Below are 26,700 nucleotides of genomic sequence, written 5' to 3' on the forward strand. Positions count from 1 at the left end.
ATCTACAGTATGACAGGAGCAGAGAAGGAGACCATCTACAGTATGACAGGAGCAGAGAAGGAGACCATCTACAGTATGACAGGAGCAGAGAAGGAGACCATCTACAGTATGAGACCATCTACAGTATGACAGAGCAGAGGTGTGTTCAGAAGGAGACCATCTACAGTATGACAGGAGCAGAGAAGGAGACCATCTACAGTATGACAGGAGCAGAGAAGGAGACCATCTACAGTATGACAGGAGCAGAGGTGTGTTCACCCAGAGAAGGAGACCATCTACAGTATGACAGGAGCAGAGAAGGAGACCATCTACAGTATGACAGGAGCAGAGAAGGAGACCATCTACAGTATGACAGGAGCAGAGGTGTGTTCACCCAGAGAAGACCATCTACAGTATAACAGGAGCAGAGAAGGAGACCATCTACAGTATGACAGGAGCAGAGAAGGAGACCATCTACAGTATGACAGGAGCAGAGAAGGAGACCATCTACAGTATGACAGGAGCAGAGAAGGAGACCATCTACAGTATGACAGGAGCAGAGGTGTGTTCACCCAGAGAAGGAGACCATCTACAGTATGACAGGAGCACAGGTGTGTTCACCCAGAGAAGGAGACCATCTACAGTATAACAGGAGCAGAGAAGGAGACCATCTACAGTATGACAGGAGCAGAGAAGGAGACCATCTACAGTATGACAGGAGCAGAGAAGGAGACCATCTACAGTATGACAGGAGCAGAGAAGGAGACCATCTACAGTATGACAGGAGCAGAGGAGACCATCTACAGTATAACAGGAGCAGAGGTGTGTTCACCCAGAGAAGGAGACCATCTACAGTATAACAGGAGCAGAGAAGGAGACCATCTACAGTATGACAGGAGCAGAGAAGGAGACCATCTACAGTATGACAGTAGCAGAGAAGGAGACCATCTACAGTATAACAGGAGCAGAGAAGGAGACCATCTACAGTATGACAGGAGCAGAGAAGGAGACCATCTACAGTATGACAGGAGCAGAGAAGGAGACCATCTACAGTATGACAGGAGCAGAGGTGTGTTCACCCAGAGAAGACCATCTACAGTATAACAGGAGCAGAGAAGGAGACAATCTACAGTATGACAGGAGCAGAGGTGTGTTCACCCAGAGAAGGAGACCATCTACAGTATAACAGGAGCAGAGAAGGAGACCATCTACAGTATGACAGGAGCAGAGAAGGAGACCATCTACAGTATGACAGGAGCAGAGAAGGAGACCATCTACAGTATAACAGGAGCAGAGGTGTGTTCACCCAGAGAAGGACACCATCTACAGTATAACAGGAGCAGAGGTGTGTTCACCCAGAGAAGGAGACCATCTACAGTATAACAGGAGCAGAGGTGTGTTCACCCAGAGAAGGAGACCATCTACAGTATAACAGGAACAGAGGTGTGTTCTTATTTCATGAACAGATTTCCTGCTTGCCATACCATAGGGAGATACTGGTTGTCTTTCAATTCCACACCATGGGATGATTGACCTGGATCTTAACCAGAACAGACTTCACCAGACACAGTAGAAATGAGGTCACAGGAAACACTGATTTGTGAAGAGGGACTACATCACCCAGAAAGCATTGCAGCAGTGTGTCCCTGGAGGCCCACAGCTTTGTTGGATGTAATGCATTGTTCTCGACCTCTGAGGGTTTGGAAATACGACTTGTAAACTCGGTGCATCAAGTTGCATGCATTCACGTACCTTGAACCAAGGTCAACCTAAGTACCGAGATCAACCATAAACAAACAGTACAGCTATCATGCTGGCATGAAACGGCAGTAGAAAATAGCTTTTCCAGATCAGTCCAAACGTTCCTCCTGACTGTTATAATCAACATGTTTGAATGCTAAAATGATATGGGACTACGTTTTTCTATCGCAACGCTTGAATCACGTTCATATTTTTGGTTATAACCTGGACAGCTCTTGTTTTTTTGCTTTTAAAAATAGTTTTTAGAACTAACTTTTGTTTGTTTATATTAAACTACTAGTTGTTGTTGTTTCCACTAAGACTGTAATGTCATTGTAATTGGCAACAGTGTGGTGATTTGAACTCACGTCTCTAAAGATAAACCACTCCAGTTCTTAGTCCATGAAAAGAGGTCGATTTAATAGTTAAATGGTAACTTGATATAGCTCCTTGTGATTCGACATTCATATGGTCCCCCTGTCTGTGTGGGATCGAATCCCGGTCCCTGTATCTTCCCTTTATTCATATCTGTCACAATAAACAAAACATTTTTAAAAATAATCTGATTAGATAAAATTTAATTAAATAACTCAGTCAATTTCTCAAATGATCTGTATTTTTAGAGTTCGCTGTCATATTTATTTTCCCCTGCGTTGTCAGATCGCTCATATTATTAATTGTATAGATGTTTTTAGATAACTAATTCTCTCTGACTAAATGGGACTGTTGATGGGTCAGCTAGTTTAGGTACAATAGGCTGCAGTAATGCTGTATGATTAGAAGCCAGGCTGCATGTTAAAACCCCTAAGAAGATACAAATGGTTCAATCAGGATCCAAGTGCCGTTCGTCCCCAAATTGCACGCGAGAGGAAAGCGGGAGACATCACCACCCTACGACATGTAGGGCTGTTGGCACATTCATAATAAGTCAGAAACTAGGAACCACCGGCTCAGAGTTAAAATTAACGTACGTTATTTACGTAGAGCTTCCTGTTGGTTGATTCTGATACTTTCAAGTGGAAAAGTTGGGTAGCATCTTTCTACAATAACTTTCCTCATTCCAACAGCACTTGAACGCCCCACAGGCAGACAGAAAGCCTGGGCATGTACCTTTTTTTATTAAAATAAATATTTAAACAAAATCTTTGACATTCAAGAGAGAGCAAAGAAATGCATCCATTTATTGAATAATAGCAGTAACAATAGATCTATAAATTACTTCAGAGATAAGTCGTAAAAATCCCTCAGACAAAATAACAGCTTTGTAACATGTCAGACATATGTAGTGACAAACAGATTTGACCCTTGACCTCCAGAAGGACAGCCATCCTGGAGACCTACTGGGTGTGCACTGTGCAGGCTTCCATTCCATCCCTACTCGATTCGACCAAATCAGAAGCTATCAGCTAGTCATGCAAGGCCCTGATGAGCAGTTGAATTAGGTGTTAGAGCAGGGCTAAAACAAAAGCCTGCACACTCGGTAGCTCTCCAGAAGAAGGGTTGGACACCCCTGTGCTAGATAATACCCAGTAACAGTACACTACCCAATAGAAGGATCAGATAAATACACAAGTATCTGGACAAACATTCAGAACACGGATGGATCATAATGGTAGTTAATAGGCAGAAGGTGAGGCTCATTTAAAGTCATGTCTCAGTGAGTCTCAGTAAACCAGTGTCAGCTACATAACATCTGAGAGTTGACACATCAGGAACCAACCGTGGTAGTGTAGCAAGACTGCAAATGTCCAGTAGACAGCATAGTGACATTACAGAGTAACCGTACATTAAAAATAATAATATGCCTGTGTTGTAACTACTACCCAACAATGTAAATCAACAATGTAAATCTAGTTTTTGATCATTGCTGTATTAGAAGTCATGACTTGGTTTACTGTACTGAACTTTAGGCACATGTCCACAATCAATAACTAACTATTCATTAATACATTTAGATCATCATGGAATTAGTCAAATCATTCATTCATTTGTCCTGTCAGCTCATTCCTCCATCCACTCACTCATTCTCACATGGCTGTACCTATATTCTATTCTTGCACTAAATACATTCAATCTTCCAGAAATGTCTATGAGCATGCCACAGTACCCACATTGACTGGTCTATATCTCATTCATAGAGAAAAAAATTATTAAGTGTCAATTTAAAATGAACTAGTCCTTTTCTGATTTGTAAGAAAAGATCCCACCTGTCCTGATGTTATAATACCAAAGCCACCAACTCCAAAATGTAGTGGTGACAGCACAGAAGTAGTTCTATGTTCATTAAAGTAACGGTCCCGTGTTAATATTTCTATGAAATATGACCTATAATTATGCACAATATGACAAATAGTTCCTTCCAATTAAAATAAATAAATAATTAAGTACGATAAAAATACAAATAAACAGCTATTCTGTGTTGGAATGGTGTATACTGGTTATTAAAAATATTACTGTGAGGAGACCACTGATTGGCCAGCTCATCCTCTGAGGAAATAGCTAGCATTTTTTTAACTGTTTTTTTTCTCTCCAATTTATGGTTTTGACAAAAATCTGAGTATCGGATGAGTCAACACCATTATTTGGGTAGGAGTTAACAGAACAGGAACTTTTAAAAGTGTGATTTTCACTGGACAGTTACTTTAAAGTACAGTAGGAAGGATACAGGGGGTGGTGCACTAACATCTGCATATACACTATTTCCCATTTAGTTAAACCGTCACCCAATATCTTCATTATTGTATCTACAAAAACACAGCAGTTGCCTTATCATACTTCAGCAAGTCCAACCCTACTGAGGGATTGAAGAACAGTAAAATATGAAATCACAAAACAAATCTAAGAAATAAAACCATTCATCCCTTCAATATATTATGATCAGAGCAAAAATAAACCTCAACAACAATGTAAACTTCACAAAATAAAAAGTAATTCCTTCAGTAGACATTTCAGTGTTTTTACCTCAGATGCCCACTTCGGTAACATTTTTGTACCCAAAACCTTGTAATACAAGGATCTCCAACATCAGTCTTGGACAGCCACTGGGTACGCAGGCATTGTTCCAGCCGAGCACCAACACACCGGATTGAACCAAAATCAAGGTCGAGACTGAAGACTGTGATCAGTTGACTATTTGAAACGTGTGTGTTAGTGTTAGGAAAGAACAGAATCCTGCACTAACAGTGGCTCTCCACAACTAGAGTTGGAGATCTCTGTGTTAACGGTACAGTATGTCCTGAGAAGAGGACCTGAGTGTCTGGATAGGGCAGGACAGTGAGGAAGAAGAGAACATAACGAGGTAAAGACTAGGCTATGGGACAGAGCGCAATTGATATACTGAATAAAAATACAACGTAATTTGAGATTGTGTTTTCATAATGATAAGCGCCATGCTGGTACCAAACTATTTCATTCTAGTGAGGATTAAAATGACAATGTAAAGTATTCTAGGGAGAGGATTCCTCATTTGCTAGGAGCATATAGTGTAATAGCATTACAAGCTATAGGAGACGAGCAATACAGACTACACATTCTCTTTCTTAACATATCACATTCCACTTAGAAAGAAAATGTACATTATAGTCATGGAATGTTTGGTACCAACATGGAGGACACTTTGCCAAACTCTGGTGCCCAAACCAACCCTAGCCCCCTACCAGCTAGACACCGCAATACCTAGCCCCTACCAGCTAGACACCGCAATACCTAGCCCCTACCAGCTAGACACCGCAATACCTAGCCCCTACCAGCTAGACACCGCAATACCTAGCCCCCTACCAGCTAGACACCGCAATACCTAGCCCCCTACCAGCTAGACACCGCAATACCTAGCCCCTACCAGCTAGACACCGCAATACCTAGCCCCCTACCAGCTAGACACCGCAATACCTAGCCCCTACCAGCTAGACACCGCAATACCTAGCCCCCTACCAGCTAGACACCGCAATACCTAGCCCCCTACCAGCTAGACACCGCAATACCTAGCCCCTACCAGCTAGACACCGCAATACCTAGCCCCTACCAGCTAGACACCCCAATACCTAGCCCCTACCAGCTAGACACCGAATACCTAGCCCCTACCAGCTAGACACCCCAATACCTAGCCCCCTACCAGCTAGACACCCCAATACCTAGCCCCCTACCAGCTAGACACCCCAATACCTAGCCCCTACCAGCTAGACACCCCAATACCTAGCCCCCTACCAGCTAGACACCCCAATACCTAGCCCCCCTACCAGCTAGACCCCCAATACCAGCCCCCTACCAGCTAGACACCCCAATACCTAGCCCCCTACCAGCTAGACACCCCAATACCTAGCCCCCTACCAGCTAGACACCCCAATCCAACCCTATCCCCTACCAGCTAGACTCCCCAATCCCAAACCAACCCTAGCCCCCTACCAGCTAGACACCGCAATACCTAGCCCCTACCAGCTAGACACCCCAATACCTAGCCCCTACCAGCTAGACACCCCAATACCTAGCCCCCTACCAGCTAGACACCCCAATACCTAGCCCCCTACCAGCTAGACACCCCAATCCAACCCTATCCCCCTACCAGCTAGACTCCCAATCCCAAACCAACCCTAGCCCCCTACCAGCTAGACACCGCAATACCTAGCCCCTACCAGCTAGACACCCCAATACCTAGCCCCCTACCAGCTAGAGACCCCAATCCACCCTAGCCCCCTACCAGCTAGACACCCCAATCCCAAACCAACCCCCATACCAGCAAGACACCACAATCCCAAACCAACCCTAGCCCCCTACCAGCTAGACACCCCAATCCAACCCTAGCCCCTACCAGCTAGACACCCCAATCCCAAACCAAACCCCCATACCAGCAAGACACCCCAATCCCAAACCAACCCCCAGACACTTGGATAAGTCCAATCAACATGGTAATAGCTCCATTTATACCCTCTGATTAGCTACCAGATTTTCCACCACATTGAATACACGGGGCTAGTGGTTGAATTGGGATTATGCATCAATGGCTGTGGTTAGAGAATGTCCATGATACAGCAGTAAATTGTAATGTTCCTGTATACCAGTCTAGTTTCTGTCCTTTCAGCCATTTCTGTTGCCTCTGCAGAGACACTGAGGACATGGGACAAAACGGGGCTTGGAGTGAGTGAGAGGTGCCTAGAAAGGTTAGGGAGGAACCTGGCCCTGTGGCTTTAGGATCACTAGCGTCCTTGGAAGGCCCCCTGGGCGGCTGAGGAGGCGGCGCTGGCCGCGGCGCTCTGAAAGGTCTGGTTGGTGAGGACCCCCGAAGAGAACTCCTGCTGGGCCTTGGTGAAGTTGGCCCCCGTCCGACGATAGTTGGAGTGGACCTGACAAGGGGGAGAAGGCAGGGGTCAGGCACGATAGACAGGGGATTATTGAAGGGAATGGAGTTGCCTTCTGAATCTTTTCAGGCTGTATTGGCCTTGGTGGGTGGATGTTTTATCCATAATGACCTCAACACTTTGCAATAAAGTTTGAATCAATTCTGAAGGATTGAGATAGCCCAAAATATACCATTTTGAGTAGGATGATGGCGAGGACAGCGTTCACAGTGAAGCAACCGGCCACAACCATCATCACCACAGCTACAGCCATGTTGCTTCTTATCATGGTGATGGACGAAATCCATCCACTGGAAAACAAGACAAATAACACATCCTCATTTACACCTTCAGAAAATAAATCCATAGCAACATAACATCAATGAGGCATACAAAACCCTTTGTCGACAGAATTATTTTTAGCAAACAGTTACAAACCCATACAATGACCAACAGACAGGTAAAGTTTATTAGGATGACACGGGACAGTGAAGCCTACTCCACAAAAGAAGCAAGACCAAAGGTTTGAGGAGCCAGAAGGGCTTTTCCCACTACTAAGCCGAACCAAACTACTGAGCTGGTCTGGTTACTGGAATCATGTTGAAAATGACAATGTGAAAATAAAATATCTGCACCAACACAATTTGGTTTGGGTCAACACGACAGTGTGAAATAAGGTAAGAGAGATGAGCCGAGTGTCACACACTTACAAAGCAGCCCCCAGGACAAAGAGCACAGCAACAGATTAGCCAGCAGGAGATCTGTCAAAGAGATGCAAGAGAGAAGATGCAGGACCAGATGCACACACACACACACACACGTACACACAAAGATGTGAAGGGAGACCTACACCCAACCAAACACAGTACATATTACACACCCAAAGACACAGTACATATTACACACACACCTGTACTTGTGTGCGCAAATACATACACAAACATACCGCACTCACACACTTCCGCAAAGAAGATTCCCTGAGGTGCTATCTAGTGTATCATGTTGTTTCACTGACCTGTTCCCCCACTTGGGGATCCCCACACACTGGATGATGTAGACAGACACTTGGAAGAAGAAAACAAAGAAGAAGAAGAAGAAGCTGAAGGAACTGTCCGACCTGAAGAACAAACCAGGACAAAGGGTTAACAATCACCCGCACATATATGGACTTCACAAAAAAACTAATTAGGTCATGTGGAATTAAGACATTCTACAGTGTTAAGTAGGTTCCAGTCTGTTTTGACTTTAGCAACTTCGTCGTCACAAGGGACTTTACTTATATAAACACTTTTATTCTGTATGCACACATGACTGTAAGTCGCTTTGGATAAAAGCGTCTGCTAAATGGCATATATTATTATTATTATTATTATAACTATATTTGAGCAAAGAACTTGCCTGAAGGCTTTGTACACTGGCCTGTACCAACAGACGAAAGAGACGGGGGTGAAGAGGACGAACCAGAGGATGGACAGACCAAAGTCCACCCCCGCGTTTGGATCGGCAGTGAAGTAGGCCAGGCAGGCCAGAAGGTTCAGGAAGAGTGTGATACTGTGAACTGGAGAGACAAAACAAATGAATGTGAGACTAGAAGAAACTGGTGCAGTGTTAGGAGAGAGGAGCTTGGGGACTAATATCTTATGACTAGTACTTTGGGATTGGTGACTGTTGTCACTGACAAGCATGTACTATGATTAATTACTCAATTAAAGGTGCAATATGCAGAAATCACTCCACCAATCCCTGGATGCTAAAATTGGAATAGTTCGCCTAATTTCAGTTTATGTGAGAAAACAAGTATAGTGTAGAGAATCATTGTACCAGTTTTATACCTTTTCCATAACCAAAAATATTGTATTTTCAGCTGTTTGAAGCTGGTGTGGAAAACCGAAAGTAAGAGGAAAAAACAAAACTTAAAAACCAGAAACCTAGAAATAGCACACATAGAACAGATCTACTGCTTCTTAGACTTTCTTGAATGTGAATGAGAAATCTATAACTCGTATTTCTATGGGAATTTGGTGGGTTGCCCAAAAAAAGTTACATAATGCAGCTTTAAGATGCAAGGTGTACGTACACATCCAAAGGTAGTACATCCTCTTGCATATCTTCTGGTACTCTTCAGGGATGTCTTCGTTGAAGTCCTGGTAGAAACAAGGCTTTATGGGGGAAAACTTGGGAAGTGGCGGCCAGTTGTTTTCTTTTGCTGTCAAATAAAGAGTTTACTGCCATGAAGAGTTACACGAGAACATAATCTGATGAAACAACACAAGTGCAACGTAACTCAGAAAGATAAAACACTACAGTAGGGAGTCAATTTAAAAGGCATGATGGATTCTGTTAAAATGTAGCATGTTTCAAGTTAAACTGCAGTTTGTTAGTATCCCGTTTAGTGAATGATTACTGTGAGTATTAATGGAGTTCAGGCCATGAAACTGTGTATGCTAATTTAGAAAGGTTGAACTAATTAGATAAAAGGAAATTGCCTAGGATCAGAGAGCAGGGTCAGGCCCAGGATGAAGATGGACGGGGTGGGATTTTGACATCAAAGTAAACAAGAGAGGATCATGGACATTCCACAGGAGAAAGTCGGGAAACTCATTGGGGTCATAAAATGTATAGCTGGGGAGGTGACACCTACAATGGAAGAGCATAATATGTGTTGTGAGCTTTCTAAATGTATGCACTCAGCTGATGGCATCCTTGGTATTAAACACTTGAAACTTCTCTTGAGCTTTTGGTCTCAATTCCTTATTGCAAAAAGTTGCAATAGCATTTTTCTTTTTAACAGAAGTTGAATCAACTTTTGTATTTATAATTTGGTCAAAACAGATTTCAATTGAACATAATCAAGTGACAATCTATAGCTTACTAATGTGGCCTCCAGGCCTGTTCTGGAGCTCCTGCTCTTTCCGATCCAGTTCAGCAGCTTTCTTCTCCAGCTCCTCCTGTTGCCTGAGAAGGTTAGCCTGGGCAGCAGCCGCAGTAGCCTGGTGGACAATGGGAAAGAGCTGTGTTACAAACCACCTTGAACCAAGATGGAGTGTTCGGGCACAAAATGGTTGCAATACATCAAGTTGGTGGGTACAATGCATTTAATAAGAAGTTCCTTCTCTGCCCAATTATCTCTTCCCATTTGCAGAGACAATTCATACCAACTCGTGCAATTTGTTTATTACACGGTTGCATTTTCATATTAAACCTCCTATAACACTAGGTCAATTGTTTTTTCATCTTTATATTGTGAGGTAACTTAGAAATGGGACATGTGAAGTCTCAAACAACAATTGGAAGAATGTGTACCTAAACTACACTGTCATTACACAGTACTGGCTTATGGAAATACTACTTTGTCCACTTAAGGTAAAGTAGGACCAAAACCAGGGCCCTTGCAAAAAACCTTGAATAGTATGACCAAGTCAGGATGCTTTTCCAGTTCTCTCTGACCTTTGTTTTAATGTGCCTATTCAGATCAATGCAGATGGGTTGGTTATTTAGCAACAAAACCAAGGCACAACTATGGGGCGAAACAGAAGGTGTTGGTTTAGATTGTTTGTGACAACATGTCAACTATATTTAATCTCCAATGTTTATTGAAAGTATAAATATATTTACACAATGAGTACTTTTCTCTCAAACACATCGTTATAGTTGTTGGTTAGCCAGCTAGCAAATTTTTGCCATATTAGCGTCAACATGAAATCAGTCAAAACAAGACATAGCATTAAGAACAATATGAAACTAGCTGAAATTATTTGCCTTCATGTGGCCTCGCTTAGACACTTAGTCATCACAAACAACTGAGGAGTTCAGTGAATTTGAGTGCGTGTTGTACTCAGCTTTGAGCAATAGCTACAGTCAAAAGGAAATCCTTGTTGTGTCTAAAATTGTCAGTGTACCACACTGCCAACCTCCCTCCTCCTCATTCAGGTCTCTGTTACTCACTTGTGGGGTGGGCCCCACAGCAGAAGCCTGTAGGACAGCTGGTTGGGAGGAGGCAGCAGAGATAGGGATGGTGGTCCCAGTGTGGGTGCCCTGAAACAAACACACACACACACACAAAATCACAAATAAAAAGAAATCTGCATGTAGATATACAAAACCACATGTGCATATACTCTTGTCTGAAATGAAATGAAGCCTCATTCACATCAGAAGACGCTCCCAAATCAACATATTTCCTCTTGATGTTTGTCAGATGCATTTGCTTCTTTTCAGGAAGATGACGACGTCACTGTGCCCGCATTATATGAATATGCATTGGAAGTAAATGTAATTGCTAAAATATACTTAGTATACATTATTTCATATTCCTTATATTAAGCAAACCAGGCAGCACAGTTTTGTTTATTTTTTAATTCACGGATAGCCACCAGCACACTCCAAAACTGACAATTTACAAACAAAGCATTTGTGTTTAGTGAGTCTGCCAGATCAGAGGCAGTAGGGATGACCACAGATGTTCTCTTGATAAGTGTTTAATTGGACCATTTTCCTGTCCTGCTAAGCATTCAAAATATAATGATTACTTTTGGGTGTAAGGAAAAATGTAGGGAGTAAAAATGTATGGAGTAAAAAAGTACATTTATTTTCTTAAGGAATGTGATGGAGTAAAAGTTGTCCAAAATATAAATACACAAATACCCCCAAAAACGACTTATGTAGTACTTTACAGTATTTTAACACCACTTCTCCTGGCTCATCTTACCATAGCACTGGCTGAGAATGGGTTGAATTCCTCAACGGTTTCAATCCCACCGCTGGTGATTCGTGTGACTGAGGCATCCTGTATTAGAGACAACAATATATTTTCTTAGAGTAAAAACACGAAATAACAACTTCCCTCTGGTTATTTGACTGATAGTTGGTTCTTTCAGGTATAAAATCCCACGCAAACCTATAGGGGATAGTTCATTAGGCTAGAATTACAATGTGTGAAAACAGAGAATAGCAGGGGGCTGTATTCGTTGGCAGCAAGACAGGTGCACTTGCTACGGGTGCATAACTATCATTATTGGTAGGAAATGAGTCCTGACCTTCTTACATGCGTAGGCCAATAAATGGCATATACTCGTCTATAAAAACAACTTGCTCCCAGTAGTCGTTTTAATTGAGCGGACGACAGGACAGGTTGTTGATAGCAAGCCATCTATGGGCCTATACAAGTCAAATGGGGCCTAGCCACCTGCTTAGGTAAAGGCTAATAGAACACCTTATTTACGTGTCCTTATTGGTCTACCAAATATATTGACTGAAATGACTGGCACACAACATTGTCAATCATGCTACGTTCTCATCTGAACAAGGAAGTAGACCCAGGCCCAACCCAGCAACCAACCAAACTGGTTTATGTTGCAGTATATCTTTTACAGCGTTCAGAAGGGAACATAAGGACAACGCAAGTCAGAGCTTACAGTTAGGTCTAAATAAATTGCTCACCTGGAAAGGATTGACATCCACTGCATCTACAAATGGGTTCTCGTCAAATCCAGACATGTTGAGAAAATGTTATCTTCTTCTTTTGGAGGTAAACAAAACGCCAGCTTGTGCCTCTCTTCTGGCTGCTTGTTCCCCAGTCTGTTGATGGTGCTGTTAGACAGTGCTCAGTGCGCATGCGTAGCAGGATACGCACACTGCGTCAGCTGATCTGGGGCAGTCTCGAGCGTTCATTTAAAATCAATTATCTTTATTTTTAGAAAATAGGGTACAATTGGTTTCGAATGTGACATTCTCGTGACTTCCTAAATCCTACTCCCATGTCTCAGAGCTGTACAGTGAAGATTCCATTTCATTGATATTTTATTTAACCTTTATTTTATCAGGGAGTCGTTTACCAAAGCATGTCTTGAAACCAGTTCAGAAAAGTATTTGTAGGCTATGGTAGGCTTGTAACCATAAATACATTTTTTTTAAGTATTAGTTTAAACGAAACATGCCTTAATTATATTGCACTGCATGTATTATCTGGACTGTAATCTGACATGAAGCTTGATGGTTCTATTTAAGTAAAGTCAAATGGTTTGATATTGAAGCAAAACTGTGTCGAACCCTACGCATCATGCCGACAGGGTTAAACCATTTGGTGGTACGTGTAATGTTGTTCAAATTAGTGAGGATCGATACACTGCCCCCTCTAAACGGGATGGCACGTCCCGTATTTCGACCACATTAGCCCTTCACACGTACGGCCATACGCTCCGATGGGCTCACGGCTACCATCCCATTTTTAGACACCGGTGTAGAGAACGGAGGGACAGGGAAGTAGAAGGCAAACAACCTATGCATCACGCCAATAAGGGTAACCCACTTGAAATTAAATCAAATCAAATGTATTTATATAGCCCTTTGTATATCAGCTGATATCTCAAAGTGCTGTACATAAACCCAGCCTAAAACCCCAAACAGCAAGCAATGCAGGTGTTGAAGCACATTGGCTAGGAAAAACTCCCTAGAAAGGCCAAAACCCAGGAAGAAACCTAGAGAGGAACCAGGCTATGAGGGGTGGCCAGTCCTCTTCTGGCTGTGCCGGGTGGAGATTAGAACAGAACATGGCCAAGATGTTCAAATGCTCATAAATGACCAGCATGGTCAAATAATAGTTCTGGGACAGGTAGCACGTCCGGTGAACAGGTCAGGATTCCATAGCCGCAGGCAGAACAGTTGAATTCCCACTTGGTGGGAATTGTAACGTGGTTTATCTACCGAAGAGTCAGGATTTAAAACTAAATCATAGTTTAACAGACACCCACTCTATACATGGATGTAATAAGAGTTGTTGCACAGCTCTGTAAATTCATTAATTATCTTTATAATAGGCATTTTAAAGTCTAAACAAATCCCTTTGGTAAATTTGTATCTTGACAATTCAGCCTGGCAGTTGTCCTGTTCAGTGCAGTCCAGTGGTCAGCTCAGGGTAGAACCATCAGTCACTCTTCGGACCAGTGGAGAGATGGAGAACACCAAGTACTATGCAGAGATCGGAGGACCACAGACAGGATACTTTCCCAGTATCTTCTTCCAGAGAGTTCAGACCAGAGCACAGAATTGTGGACCACGCTGACTGATAAAGATAAAAAGGAACTAACCTTCCTTGCAGATGAATCAAGGTGTTTGATATTAGAGTTTGAGATCATTTTAATGCAACGCAAAAGTAAGTATGTATATATGGGAAAATATACTGCAGATGTGTGTCTCGCTACACATGGAATATGAAAGTAGACAGACAGTATATGTTTAGTGTACATGTCTATTTGTCTAACACTGACCAGTTTTAATTTTTTAAAATTTATTTTACCTTTACTAGGCAAGTCAGTTAAGAACAAATTCTTATTTTCAATGACGGCCTAGGAACAGTGGGTTAACTGCCTGTTCAGGGGCAGAACGACAGATTTGTACCTTGTCAGCTCGGGGATTTGAACTTGCAACCTTCCGATTACTAGTCCAACGCTCTAACCACTAGGCTACCCTGCTGCCCCAGTGGGCCCCCATAGTTTTCAACAGCCAACATACATATTATTCTGTATCATAATTGATGTACAAGTCTATGGATTTGTGTTATCTACTTAAATGGCTGGAATGGACAGTGTGCAAGTGTCAAAGCTATTTGGAGCTTTGCCTTAAAGTGTATAGTAGGACATGTACCATTATGGTTAGAGCTTTGTCAGGAAGTGTATATACTAGGACATGTACTGTTATGGTTAGATCTTTGTCAGGAAGTGTATATACTAGGACATGTACTGTTATGGTTAGATCTTTGATTTTGAACCTCTGAATTAAAGCTCATGCCTGTACCATGCAGTATAAGAAAAATATTGTTTGGTACAACTACAGTACCATTACCAATGTCTGGACACACCTACTCATCCAGGGTTGTTCTTTTATTTGTACTATTTTCTACATTGTAAAATAATAGTGAAGACATCCAAACTATGAAATAACACGTTCTTGAAATTTTCCGGATTGACCGACCTTCATGTCTTAAAGTAATGATGGACCATGGTTTCTCTTTGCTTATTTGAGCTGTTCTTGTCATAATGAGCTGTTCTTGTCATAATGAGCTGCCCTTGTCACAACACAACTGATTGGCTTAAGAAGGAATGAAATTCCACAAATGAACTTTTAACAAGGCACACCTGTTAATCGAAATGCACACCTGTTAATTGAACTGAATTCCAGGTTGAGAGAATACCAAGAGTGCGCAAAGCTGTCATCAAGGCAAAGGGTGGCTACTTTGAAGAATCTAAAATATATTTTGATTTTATTAACACTTTTTTGGTGACTACATAATTCTGTTTGTCTTCACTATTATTCTACAATGTAGAAAATAGTAAAAATAAAAAACCCTTGAATGAGTGGGTGTGTCCAAACTTTTGACTGATACTGTATAACTAACAACTTTTTCTTACACTGTAGGTACGAGGCCTTTTGACACTTTCCCCCTGAAACACTAGAACTGTGAGGTGTTTGAATATCCTTAAAAAAAATATATATATATATCTTTTTTAAATATTTGAGTCTGATAGCTGATAGTGATTTAGTGTTACAAAAAGCATGTTTTAAACTGAAAGGGGATTTTTGACTGTTGCCTGAAAAACAGCTGACTGTCCAACATGACAGCGCCACAAAACTATCCCAATAAAAATGTAAAACTAACACATCCAGAAAAAAACAAGAAATGTTACAAATAATGACAGAAGACAAGAAAGTGCATGTCCTTGTTTGGTTGCTATTGAGTCCAACACTGATATCTCAGGAAGACAAGGATTTGGGGGTAACATGTATCCAGAGCAAGGAGAATGGTATTTGTCCAATACATATTGTACTGTACATTCTAATTGTTGTATGGCTGTTAAGCTGTGAATGCAGTGATTTTCTACACATCCAACATTCTTTACAGAGCTGGGATCCCCTTGGCTAGAATACACACCAGCTAACTTGGTCCCTTTCATGGCCGTAGTTCCCTCAGGAGAGGAACGAAGCAGCAGAAACATAAAAACACATGAAGTGGTCTTCTCACACACACACACACACACACTTTAACACTCAAACACGCACACGTACACAGCCTTTGTCCAATACCATACATCTCTGCCCAAGATACTCAAGAAAAAGATAAATATTTGACTTCAACTACCCAGCAGTTACTGGTGTTCCGGCTTTGTTACAGTATTTATACCTTTATAATATAGTTATATAGATTTATACTTTCCATGAAATTAAACATTTATTAAATAGGCTTAAGGGAAAAATACATTTGTAATAATAGAGGAACCACTGTTTACATTGATTGTTTTTAACTGTAAACTTTAAAGCAGCCAATGATTGAGATCTCAAGTTCATGGACACGGCGGCACAGTCAATGGCTCGGTAGGTTTTTAATTATTTTTTCTTCCCATCTTCTAGCCTCGTTCCACCTCCTAGTTTGCATTGGGACGTCTGCTCGGGAGATCTCCCGGATGCTGAGTAGTCCTCTCCCAGTGTCCCAGCATTCCCTTTTCTCTGCCTTCCTGCTCCACACGTCTCCTCTCCCTGGGCTGAGGGAGGCCCAGACCTGCAGAGGGACCATGGGGAGTGCGGTTGGCAGTTAAAGCCACAGGAGATCAACCTTCTACTGGTTCCTCCTCTCCCACTCCCAGCCTGTCCCTCTCCTGTCTCTTTGAGGTGGACACACAGTGTGTACATGGCACTTGGGGGGACAGTTCTGCATCGTTGCGGATGTGGACTGAGAAAGGGTGAGCTGGAGTGTTTGAGGAAGGGGGTCAGATCGCATGCTCTTAGGGAGAGTGGGCTGTGACGAAGGAGGTGTTCCCACTGTCCTTCATACCATGAACTCATTGCTGCCATACAAAACCCGCTGCTGGGGTAAGTCAGGCGGATCCCTGCTGCGGCCCCCACTGTCATGGGAGTGCCTCAAGGGTGAGTTCTTGGATCCTTTCAGTTTCTGTTTGCCCTTTTCCGGATTGAAGGTGCCTCGGCTGGTGAACTGTGACCTCTCTTCGAATGCCCCCTCCTGTTTGGCCGGGGGGACAGTCCAAGATGTCGCGGTGGGGAGGCTGGGGCGGGTACAAGCCCTGGGCAGAGCCAGAGCCAGAAGAGGGCGACTTTGAGCGGTAGCGAAAGTGGCGAGCTGTGGCCACAGAGGAGGAAGAGGACGGGTGGAAGTGGGAGGAGGAAGAGAGGGAGGAGATAGTAGAACAGGAGTCCACTGAGTCCTGGGAGTCTGGTTGCCTGCGTAGGTTGCGGCGTCGGTGGCTCTTCCCCTCTGACCTCTTGGTTCGCGCGACGGGGCCAGCGTGGGTTCTCTCTCTGAGGGACCTAAAAAGGTCAGCGGTCAGACCATGATGCAGGATACTATAGTAGCAGCAGTAGAAAACTATATGCTTCAACTAAATAAACAAATGTTTTACTCATGTCTCTTTTTGCTACACAGAATTGTAGAGAGAAACTTAAAATATGACCACAAGTTTTAACAAGCATTTTCCAAACAGGTTGACCATGGTACTGTTTAATATCATGGCATACCGGAGAAGTCGGAGGTGGCTCCTTCAGAGTCCATGTTGAGGTTCTCAGAGCTGTCGGCCGTGCCGATGGACGCCTCCGACTCCAGGGTCTCATCGTCTGATGCTCGCTGCTCCAAAGTCAGCATCTCAAAGGTCAGCTCCTCCCTGGGGTGACAAACATGGTGAGGTCAATGCAGAAGGAAAACACACTGACAGTTTTAGTCATTCATTTTCCTAATTTTAGATACACTTTGCCATTCATTTAAGATTCCTCAAATATCCTGTAGGTAAAGGTATAATACTGTATTTCTACATTTATTTTATAACATGCTTTTCGTTGCACATTGACTGAGGGCGCCCCTAAATGCTACTGTAGGTATAAGGCTATAAGGTACTTCTCTTTCTGCAGGCTCTCGATCTGCTCCGTCAGCACCCTCTCCTCCTGCTGCATGGCCAACTGCTGGTGCTCCGATACCTCAGGCTCCTTCCCCGCCCCCACCTCCTCACCGCCGCTCTCCTGCGTCACTGCAGCCGTCACGGACGGCAGGCGTGGGCTAACCGGGGGCGAGGGCGTGTGGTAGCTGAACCGCCGTACGTGGCCCTTGCCCTGCGAAACAAAGCACAAAACAGTCAGTCAGGGAGAAGTTAGTGTTAGCTAACTAATGCCAGCGTTTGTCCTGGTGTAGGATTGTCCTGATTCATAACAAGAATAGCAAAGCAGGGAAAATAACAGCGTCTGGCAGCGAATTCTATTTCAGGTTGTATAGCCAGCAGCCGTTACTTCTACTACCTAGGAGGGAGGGCCCTTCCACCAAGTTACTTTGACGGCACATGCAAAAAAAAAAAAAAAAAACACTTTGTAATACTTGAAACATCAATGTTTCATAGTTCGCCTTTTAAACCCATAACGACCCCAAGACTCATGCTCCCCACACATGCAGTCTAGCAACCAGCAGTCACAGCAGATACCCAATCGCAAAATCATGTTGGATGCTGTGCAGCATGGGTTACCTTTTTGGCTGCGTTTGGCTGCGTGGTACAAACAATTGAGAAGCAAAAGAGAATATAAAAGTGAAAATGAGGCCAAAGACACTGGACAGTATATGGTCCCTAACCTCTTACAAAGTCCTCCATAATGCTACCATGTGATGATACACCAGGACATTTCTCCTGGAATTGCTTTAGTACCAAAGAGCTGCTACGGTCTACAGCACATGTAATTGGGACAATCTTTGATTGGATCATGGGACAAGAGGCAGAAAAATCTAAGAAATTCTATTATGAATAGGTTATATTACATAATGAGTCATCTAGTGTAGGACATAATTTCCCAAATTTTGACCACAATTTGTGGTCAGGAGGAAATGGAGTAAACAATCACATTTCTCAAATGTGTATTTTAGGATGAAACTGATTAAGTGTGATGATACACTTTATACAATATACTCTATAAACTTACAAATACAATAAAAATAACAACCCAACGTGGGTTTAGTAGATAGTAAACATTGAGTGAACCAGACAATGACAAGCATAAAATATGTCATTAAAATATGGAACTATAGGATATGAACGTATTTGAGTTGAAACACTGTCAAATTCAGAACATCCTGTCAGAGTACAGCATAGTCAAAATCTAATGAACAAACACCTGCATGATTAACTTACAGTAGGTCAATGTTTTGAACTTTCATCCACAAGACACCGTTATATTATACAGTCAGGCTCACACAAAGCAATAGAGAGAGGAAAAAGTGAGAGAAGAAAGAGGAAAAAGTGAGAGAAGAAAGAGGAAAAAGCAAGAGAGGAGAGAGAGGAAAAGTGAGAGAGAGAGGAAAAAGCAAGAGAGGAGAGAGAGAGGAAAAAGTGAGAGGAGAGAGAGGAAAAAGCAAGAGAGGAGAGAGAGGAAAAAGCAAGAGAGGAGAGAGAGGAAAAAGCAAGAGAGGAGAGAGAGGAAAAAGCGAGAGAGGAGAGAGAGGAAAAAGCGAGAGAGGAAAAAGCAAGAGAGGAGAGAGAGGAAAAAGCAAGAGAGGAGAGAGGAAAAAGTGAGAGAGAGGAAAAAGAGAGAGGAGAGAGAGGAAAAAGCAAGAGAGGAGAGAGAGGAAAAAGCAAGAGAGGAGAGAGAGGAAAAAGCAAGAGAGGAGAGAGGAAAAAGTGAGAGAGAGGAAAAAGAGAGGAGAGGAAAAAGCAAGAGAGGAGAGGAAAAAGCAAGAGAGGAGAGAGAGAGGATAAATTGAGAGGGAGGAAAAAGAGAGGAGAGGGGAAAAAGCGAGAGAAAGAGGAAAAAGCAAGAGAGGAGAGGGAGGAAAAAGAGAGGAGAGAGGAAAAAAGTGAGAGGGAGGAAAAAGAGAGGAGGAAAAAGAGGAGAGAGAGGAAAAAGTGAGAGAGGAAAAAGAGAGAGAGAGAGGAAAAAGAGAGGAGAGAGAGAGGAAAAAGAGAGGAGAGAGAGAGGAAAAAGAGAGGAGAGAGAGAGGAAAAAGAGGGAGAGAGAGAGGAAAAAGAGAGGAGAGAGAGAGGAAAAAGAGAGGAGAGAGAGAGGAAAAAGAGAGGAGAGAGAGGAAAAAGAGAGGAGAGAGAGAGGAAAAAGCAAGAGAGGAGAGAGAGGAAAAAGCAAGAGAGGAGAGAGAGGAGAGAAGGAAAAAGAGAGGAGAGAGAGAGAGAGGAAAAAGAGAGGAGAGAGAGAGAGAGAGAAAAAGAGAGGAGAGAGAGAGAGAGAGGAAAAAGAGAGGAGAGAGAGGAGAGAGAGGAAAAGAGAGGAGAGAGAGGAGAGAGAGGAAAAAGAGGAGAGAGAGGAGAGAGAGGAAAAAGAGAGGAGAGAGAGGAGAGAGAGGAAAAAGAGAGGAGAGAGAGGAGAGAGAGGAAAAAGAGAGGAGAGAGAGGAGAGAGAGGAAAAAGAGAGGAGAGAGAGGAGAGAGAGGAAAAAGAGAGAGAGAGAGGAGAGAGAGGAAAAGAGAGGAGAGAGAGAGAGAAGGAAAAGAGAGAGAGAGAGAGAGAGGAAAAAGAGAGGAGAGAGAGGAAAAAGAGAGGAGAGAGAGAGGAAAAAGAGAGGAGAGAGAGAGGAAAAAGAGAGGAGAGAGAGGAAAAAGAGAGAGAGAGGAAAAAGTGAGAGAGAGGAAAAAGAGGAAAAAGCAAGAGAGGAGAGAGGAAAAAGCAAGAGAGGAGAGAGGAAAAAGAGAGGAGAGAGAGGAAAAAGAGAGGAGAGAGAGGAAAAAGAGAGGAGAGAGAGGAGAGAGAGGAAAAAGAGAGGAGAGAGAGGAAAAAGAGAGGAGAGAGAGGAAAAAGAGAGGAGAGAGAGAAAAAGAGAGGAGAGAAAGGGATCAAGAGAGGAAGTGAGAGATAGATTGAGAGAGGAGAGCCAGAGAGCAGAGAGAGAGAAAGTGAGAGATAGGTCAGCCAGACATGGACAAAGTGAGGTGGTGCCATGTTGTGAGGATGGAGGACACCGGGCAGACCTCGGCATTAGGACAAGGTGGGCACAGTGAGCAGTGATCAATGCCACAACAAAATAGCTGACAGCTGACTATGATTAGGCGAGCCTGGGCTTGGTAACAGTGAGTGGATACATACCGGGACAGTACTGCGGGATATGGTCATAAATCTAACAGCAATTAGTACAGGTTTCTGGATTAGGAAGGAAAGACAGGAAGGGGAATGACAGGATTAAAATGGGAGAAAACAGAGTTAGTGTGAAGAGGAGGTGGTTCAAGGTAGGCTGACTTAAGAAGGGTGTTTTAACAGGATAGGTTAGCTAGTTGGGGGGTTTAATTTAAGAACAGTGTTTTAACAGGATAAGTTAGCTAGTTGGGGGGTTTAATTTAAGAACAGTGTTTTAACAGGATAGGTTAGCTAGTTGATGGGAGTTGATGTCTTGTCAAATACGGTCTGTGGATAGTGAACAGCTATAACTCTTGACTTTACCATTGATCTCCGAATGAGGGTCAATCTGCACTTGGCTTTGTTCTCGGCAAACTCCAGACTGTTGATGTCCTTTAGCCGGGCGCAGTACTTATTCATCTGCTCTCCAATGATGAGCTCCACACACCTAGAACAGGAAGAGCCATGGTCACATTGCAGTCTAGTACTACATCTACGTAATCCTACAGTAGCAGCAGCAGGATACTATAGCAGCAGCAGCAGGATACTATAATAGCAGTAGTAGGATACTATAGTAGCAGCAGCAGGATACTATAGTAGCAGCAGTAGCCAGGGTAGTGGGTTCGATCCCCGGGACCACCCATACGTAGAATGTATGCACACATGACTGTAAGTCGCTTTGGATAAAAGCGTCTGCTAAATGGCATATATTATTATATATTATAATAGCAGTAGTAGGATACTATAGCAGCAGCAGCAGGATACTATAATAGCAGTAGTAGGATACTATAGCAGCAGCAGCAGGATACTATAGTAGCAGCAGCAGGATACTATAGTAGCAGCAGCAGGATACTATAGTAGCAGCAGTAGGATACTATAGTAGCAGCAGTAGGATACTATAATAGCAGTAGTAGGATACTATAACAGCAGCAGCAGGATACTATAACAGCAGTAGTAGGATACTATAGCAGCAGCAGCAGGATACTATAATAGCAGTAGTAGGATACTATAGCAGCAGCAGCAGGATACTATAATAGCAGTAGTAGGATACTATAGTAGCAGCAGCAGGATACTATAGTAGCAGCAGTAGGATACTATAGTAGCAGCAGCAGGAAACTATAGTAGTAGCAGTAGTAAGATACTATATAATAGCAGCAGCAAGATACTATAGTAGCAGCAGCAGGATACTACATTAGCAGCAGCAGGATACTACAGCAGTAGCAGCAGGATACTACAGCAGTAGCAGCAGGATACTACAGCAGTAGCAGCAGGATACTATAGCAGCAGCAGTAGGATACTATAGTAGCAGCAGTAGGATACTATAGTAGCAGCAGCAGGATACTATAGTAGCAGCAGCAGGATACTACAGCAGTAGCAGCAGGATACTATAGCAGCAGCAGTAGGATACTATAGTAGCAGCAGTAGGATACTATAGTAGCAGCAGTAGGATACTATAGTAGCAGCAGTAGGATACTATAGTAGCAGCAGCAGGATACTACAGCAGTAGCAGCAGGATACTATAGCAGCAGCAGTAGGATACTATAGTAGCAGCAGTAGGATACTATAGTAGCAGCAGCAGGATACTACAGCAGTAGCAGCAGGATACTATAGCAGCAGCAGTAGGATACTATAGTAGCAGCAGTAGGATACTATAGTAGCAGCAGCAGGATACTATAGTAGCAGCAGCAGGATACTATAGTAGCAGCAGCAGGATACTATAGTAGCAGCAGCAGCAGGATACTATAGTAGCAGCAGCAGGATACTATAGTAGCAGCAGCAGGATACTATAGTAGTAGCAGCAGGATACTATAGCAGCAGCAGCAGGATACTATAGCAGCAGCAGCAGGGTACTATAGTAGCAGCAGCAGGATACTATAGTAGCAGTAGCAGGATACTATAGTAGCAGCAGTAGGATACTATAGTAGCAGCAGTAGGATACTATAGGAGCAGCAGCGGTAGGATACTATAGCAGCAGCAGGATACTATAGTAGCAGCAGTAGGATACTATAGTAGCAGCAGTAGGATACTATAGTAGCAGCAGCAGCAGGATACTATAGTAGCAGCATAGCAGCAGCAGGATACTATAGGAGCAGCAGCAGCAGGATACTATAGTAGCAGCAGCAGCAGGATACTATAGCAGCAGCAGCAGGATACTATAGCAGCAGCAGCAGGATACTATAGCAGCAGCAGCAGGATACTATAGCAGCAGCAGCAGGATACTATAGCAGCAGCAGCAGGATACTATAGCAGCAGCAGCAGGATACTATAGCAGCAGCAGTAGGATACTATAGTAGCAGCAGCAGCAGGATACTATAGTAGCAGCAGCAGCAGGATACTATAGTAGCAGCAGCAGCAGGATACTATAGCAGCAGCAGCAGGATACTATAGCAGCAGCAGCAGGATACTATAGCAGTAGCAACAGGATACTATAACAGCAGCAGCAGGATACTATAGCAGCAGCAGCAGGATACTATAGTAGCAGTAGCAACAGGATACTATAACAGCAGCAGCAGGATACTATAGCAGCAGCAGCAGGATACTATAGCAGCAGCAGCAGGATACTATAGCAGCAGCAGCAGGATACTATAGTAGCAGCAGTAGGATACTATAGTAGCAGCAGCAGCAGGATACTATAGTAGCAGCAGCAGCAGGATACTATAGTAGCAGCAGCAGCAGGATACTATAGCAGCAGCAGCAGGATACTATAGCAGCAGCAGCAGGATACTATAGCAGCAGCAGCAGGATACTATAGCAGCAGCAGGATACTATAGCAGTAGCAACAGGATACTATAGCAGCAGCAGCAGGATACTATAGTAGTAGCAGCAGGATACTATAGTAGCAGTAGCAACAGGATACTATAACAGCAGCAGCAGGATACTATAGTAGCAGCAGCAGGATACTATAGTAGCAGCAGTAGGATACTATAGTAGCAGCAGTAGGATACTATAGTAGCAGCAGTAGGATACTATAGTAGCAGCAGCAGGATACTATAGCAGCAGCAGCAGGATACTATAGTAGCAGCAGCAGGATACTATAGTAGCAGTAGTAAGATACTATAGTAGCAGCAGTAGTAGGATACTATAGTAGCAGCAGTAGTAGGATACTATAGTAGCAGCAGTAGTAGGATACTATATTAGCAGCAGTAGTAGGATACTATATTATCAGCAGTAGTAGGATACTATATTATCAGCAGTAGTAGGATACTATATTATCAGCAGTAGTAGGATACTATATTATCAGCAGTAGTAGGATACTATATTAGCAGCAGTAGTAGGATACTATATTAGCAGTAGTAGGATACTATATTAGCAGCAGTAGTAGGATACTATATTATCAGCAGTAGTAGGATACTATATTAGCAGCAGTAGTAGGATACTATATTATCAGCAGTAGTAGGATACTATATTATCAGCAGTAGTAGGATACTATATTATCAGCAGTAGTAGGATACTATATTATCAGCAGTAGTAGGATACTATATTATCAGCAGTAGTAGGATACTATATTAGCAGCAGTAGTAGGATACTATATTAGCAGCAGTAGGATTGTGGTCTCACGCTGTGGTCTTGCCGATGTCCTGGACACTCTGCAGGGGGTCGATGGTGTCGGGGCAGCGGAGGATGCAGGGGGCGAAGACGATGGCTATGGCGTTGGCTGACATACGGTTGGTGTCCTCCTGCCCTGCGATCCTGGAGAATACACCAAACAAAAACAGTGCCTTCAGAAAGTATTCATAACACCTCCTGACTTGTTCCACATGCTGTTGGTTTATAGCCTGAATTTAAAATGAGATTGAATTGAGATTGAGTCACTGGCCTACACACAATACCCCATAATGTCAAAGTGGAATTATGTTTTTACATCGATTTTCTTTTTTTAAATGTATTAAAAATGAAAAGCTGATTTTTTTTTAGTTAATAACTATTAAACCCCTTTGTTATGGTAAGCATAAATAAATGCAGGAGAAAAATAATAAGTTGCCTGGAGTCTGTGTGTAATAATAGTGTTTAACATGATTGTTGAATGACTACCTAATCTCTGTACCCCACACATACAATTATCTTTAAGGTCCCTCAGTTGAGCAGTGAATTTCAAACAAAGATTCAATGAAAAGACCAGAGATGTTTTCCAATGCCTCGCAAAGAATGGCCCCTATTGATAGATGGGTGAAACAAAAGAAAAGCAGACATTGAATATCCCTTTGAGCCTGGTCAAGTTATTAGCTACACTTTGGGTGGTGTATGTATCAATACACTCCTTCCTATTACAGTTGCCGGAGAGGAAGGAAACCACCCTGGGATTTCACCATGAGGCCAACGGTGATTTTAAAACAGTTATAGAGTTTAATAGCTGTGAAGAGAGAAAACGGAAGATGGATCAACAACATTGTAGTTCCTCCACAATACTAACCTAAATGACAGGAGGGAACAGAAGGCTGTACAGAATAAAACATGCATCCTGTTCGCAATAAGGCACCACTCTTTATATTTTCAAGCATGGTGTTGGCTGCATCATATTATGGGTATGCTTTTCATCGACAAGGACTAGAGAGTTTCAAAATAATACAAATACATGGAATAGAGCTTAGCACAGGCAAAACCTTGGAGGAAAACCTGGTTCAGTCTGCTTTCCAACAGACACTGGGAGAAAAATGTCCTTTTCAGTACAATAACCTAAAAAAACAAATATACACGAGTTGCTTTTACCAAGATTGACATTGAATGTTCCTGAGTGGCCTGGTTATAGTTACAGACGTACAATCGTCTGGAAATCTAATGGAAAGACTTGAAAATGGCTGTCTAGCAGAGATCAACAACCCACTTGACAGCGCTTGGAGAATATTGTACAATCCTGGCGTGCAAAGCTCTTAGAGACTTACCCAGAAAGACTCACAGCTGTAATCTCTGCCAAAGGTGATTCTAACAACTCAGGGGTGTGAATACTTACAGTACCAGTCAAAAGTTTGGAAATACTTACTCATTCCAGGGTTTTTCTTGATTTTTTACTATTTTCTACATTGTGGAATAATGGTGAAGACATCAACACTATGAAATAGCATATGGAATCATGTAGTAACCAAAAAGTGTTAAACAAATGAAAAATATGTTTGAAATTCTTCAAAGTAGCCACCCTTTGCCTTGATGACAACTTTGCACACTCTTGGCATTCTCTCAACCTTCTTGTCCTGCAAGCCTGAAAACACATTCACCACCAATGCATTTTAATTAACAGGTGTGCCTTGTTAAAAGTTCATTTGTGGAATTAATTTCCTTCTTAATGCGAGTCAATCAGTTGTGTTGTGATAAGGCAGGGGTGGTATACAGAAGATAGTCTTTTACCAAATAGGGCTAAGTCCAAATTATGGCAAGAACAACTCAAATAAGCAAAGAGAAACGACAGTCCACCATTACTTTAAGACATGAACGTCAGTCAATACAGTCCATCACAGTGCCATCCATTTGGTCACCAAAGCCCCATATACCACCCACCACTGCGACCTGTATGCTCTCGTCGGCTGGCCCCCGCTGCATATTCGTCGCCAGACCCACTGGCTCCT

General features: G+C 42.8%; 2 protein-coding genes and 1 long non-coding RNA gene across 3 annotated transcripts in view; all 3 read right to left on the reverse strand.

The window, feature by feature from the left end:
* Nucleotides 1-2,863: 2,863 nt before the first annotated feature.
* Nucleotides 2,864-6,247, reverse strand: LOC124035497. The gene is made up of 2 exons (XR_006838745.1): nucleotides 6,170-6,247; nucleotides 2,864-5,668 (listed from the first exon to the last, which is right to left on the reverse strand). It is a non-coding gene; the product is annotated as an uncharacterized LOC124035497 (long non-coding RNA).
* Nucleotides 6,248-6,882: 635 nt separating this feature from the next.
* On the reverse strand, nucleotides 6,883-12,687 carry scamp2l (secretory carrier membrane protein 2, like). Its single transcript, XM_046348945.1, has 9 exons — nucleotides 12,489-12,687; nucleotides 11,758-11,835; nucleotides 10,995-11,084; nucleotides 9,922-10,039; nucleotides 9,127-9,255; nucleotides 8,448-8,607; nucleotides 8,065-8,166; nucleotides 7,243-7,360; nucleotides 6,883-7,055 (listed from the first exon to the last, which is right to left on the reverse strand). The coding sequence occupies exons 1-9, from the start codon at nucleotides 12,543-12,545 to the stop codon at nucleotides 6,909-6,911; spliced, it is 999 nt and encodes a 332-aa protein (XP_046204901.1). The 5' UTR covers nucleotides 12,546-12,687; the 3' UTR covers nucleotides 6,883-6,908.
* A 4,179-nt stretch (nucleotides 12,688-16,866) lies between these two features.
* Nucleotides 16,867-26,700, reverse strand: part of LOC124035399 (unconventional myosin-IXAa-like) — a 212,282-nt gene continuing 202,448 nt past the window's right edge. Inside the window, 8 exon segments of the mRNA XM_046348850.1 lie at nucleotides 16,867-17,175; nucleotides 17,245-17,363; nucleotides 17,571-17,713; nucleotides 17,944-18,155; nucleotides 18,560-18,577; nucleotides 21,116-21,169; nucleotides 21,467-21,590; nucleotides 24,701-24,832. Of these exon segments, the coding sequence (XP_046204806.1) occupies nucleotides 16,867-17,175; nucleotides 17,245-17,363; nucleotides 17,571-17,713; nucleotides 17,944-18,155; nucleotides 18,560-18,577; nucleotides 21,116-21,169; nucleotides 21,467-21,590; nucleotides 24,701-24,832 (1,111 nt within the window).

The sequence above is a fragment of the Oncorhynchus gorbuscha genome, linkage group LG05 (assembly GCF_021184085.1).
Source record: "Oncorhynchus gorbuscha isolate QuinsamMale2020 ecotype Even-year linkage group LG05, OgorEven_v1.0, whole genome shotgun sequence".
NCBI lineage: Eukaryota > Metazoa > Chordata > Actinopteri > Salmoniformes > Salmonidae > Oncorhynchus > Oncorhynchus gorbuscha.

Excerpts from the sequence above, each read along its gene's own strand:
- scamp2l (XM_046348945.1), bottom strand. The coding sequence starts at position 12,545 with ATGTCTGGATTTGACGAGAACCCATTTGTAGATGCAGTGGATGTCAAT. Across the intron at positions 9,256-9,921 it reads CAGGCCTGGAGGCCACATTA|CAAAAGAAAACAACTGGCCG; the intron begins GTAAGCTATAGA and ends TTTATTTGACAG. Across the intron at positions 7,361-8,064 it reads ATCCCCAAGTGGGGGAACAG|TGGATGGATTTCGTCCATCA; the intron begins GTCAGTGAAACA and ends CTTGTTTTCCAG.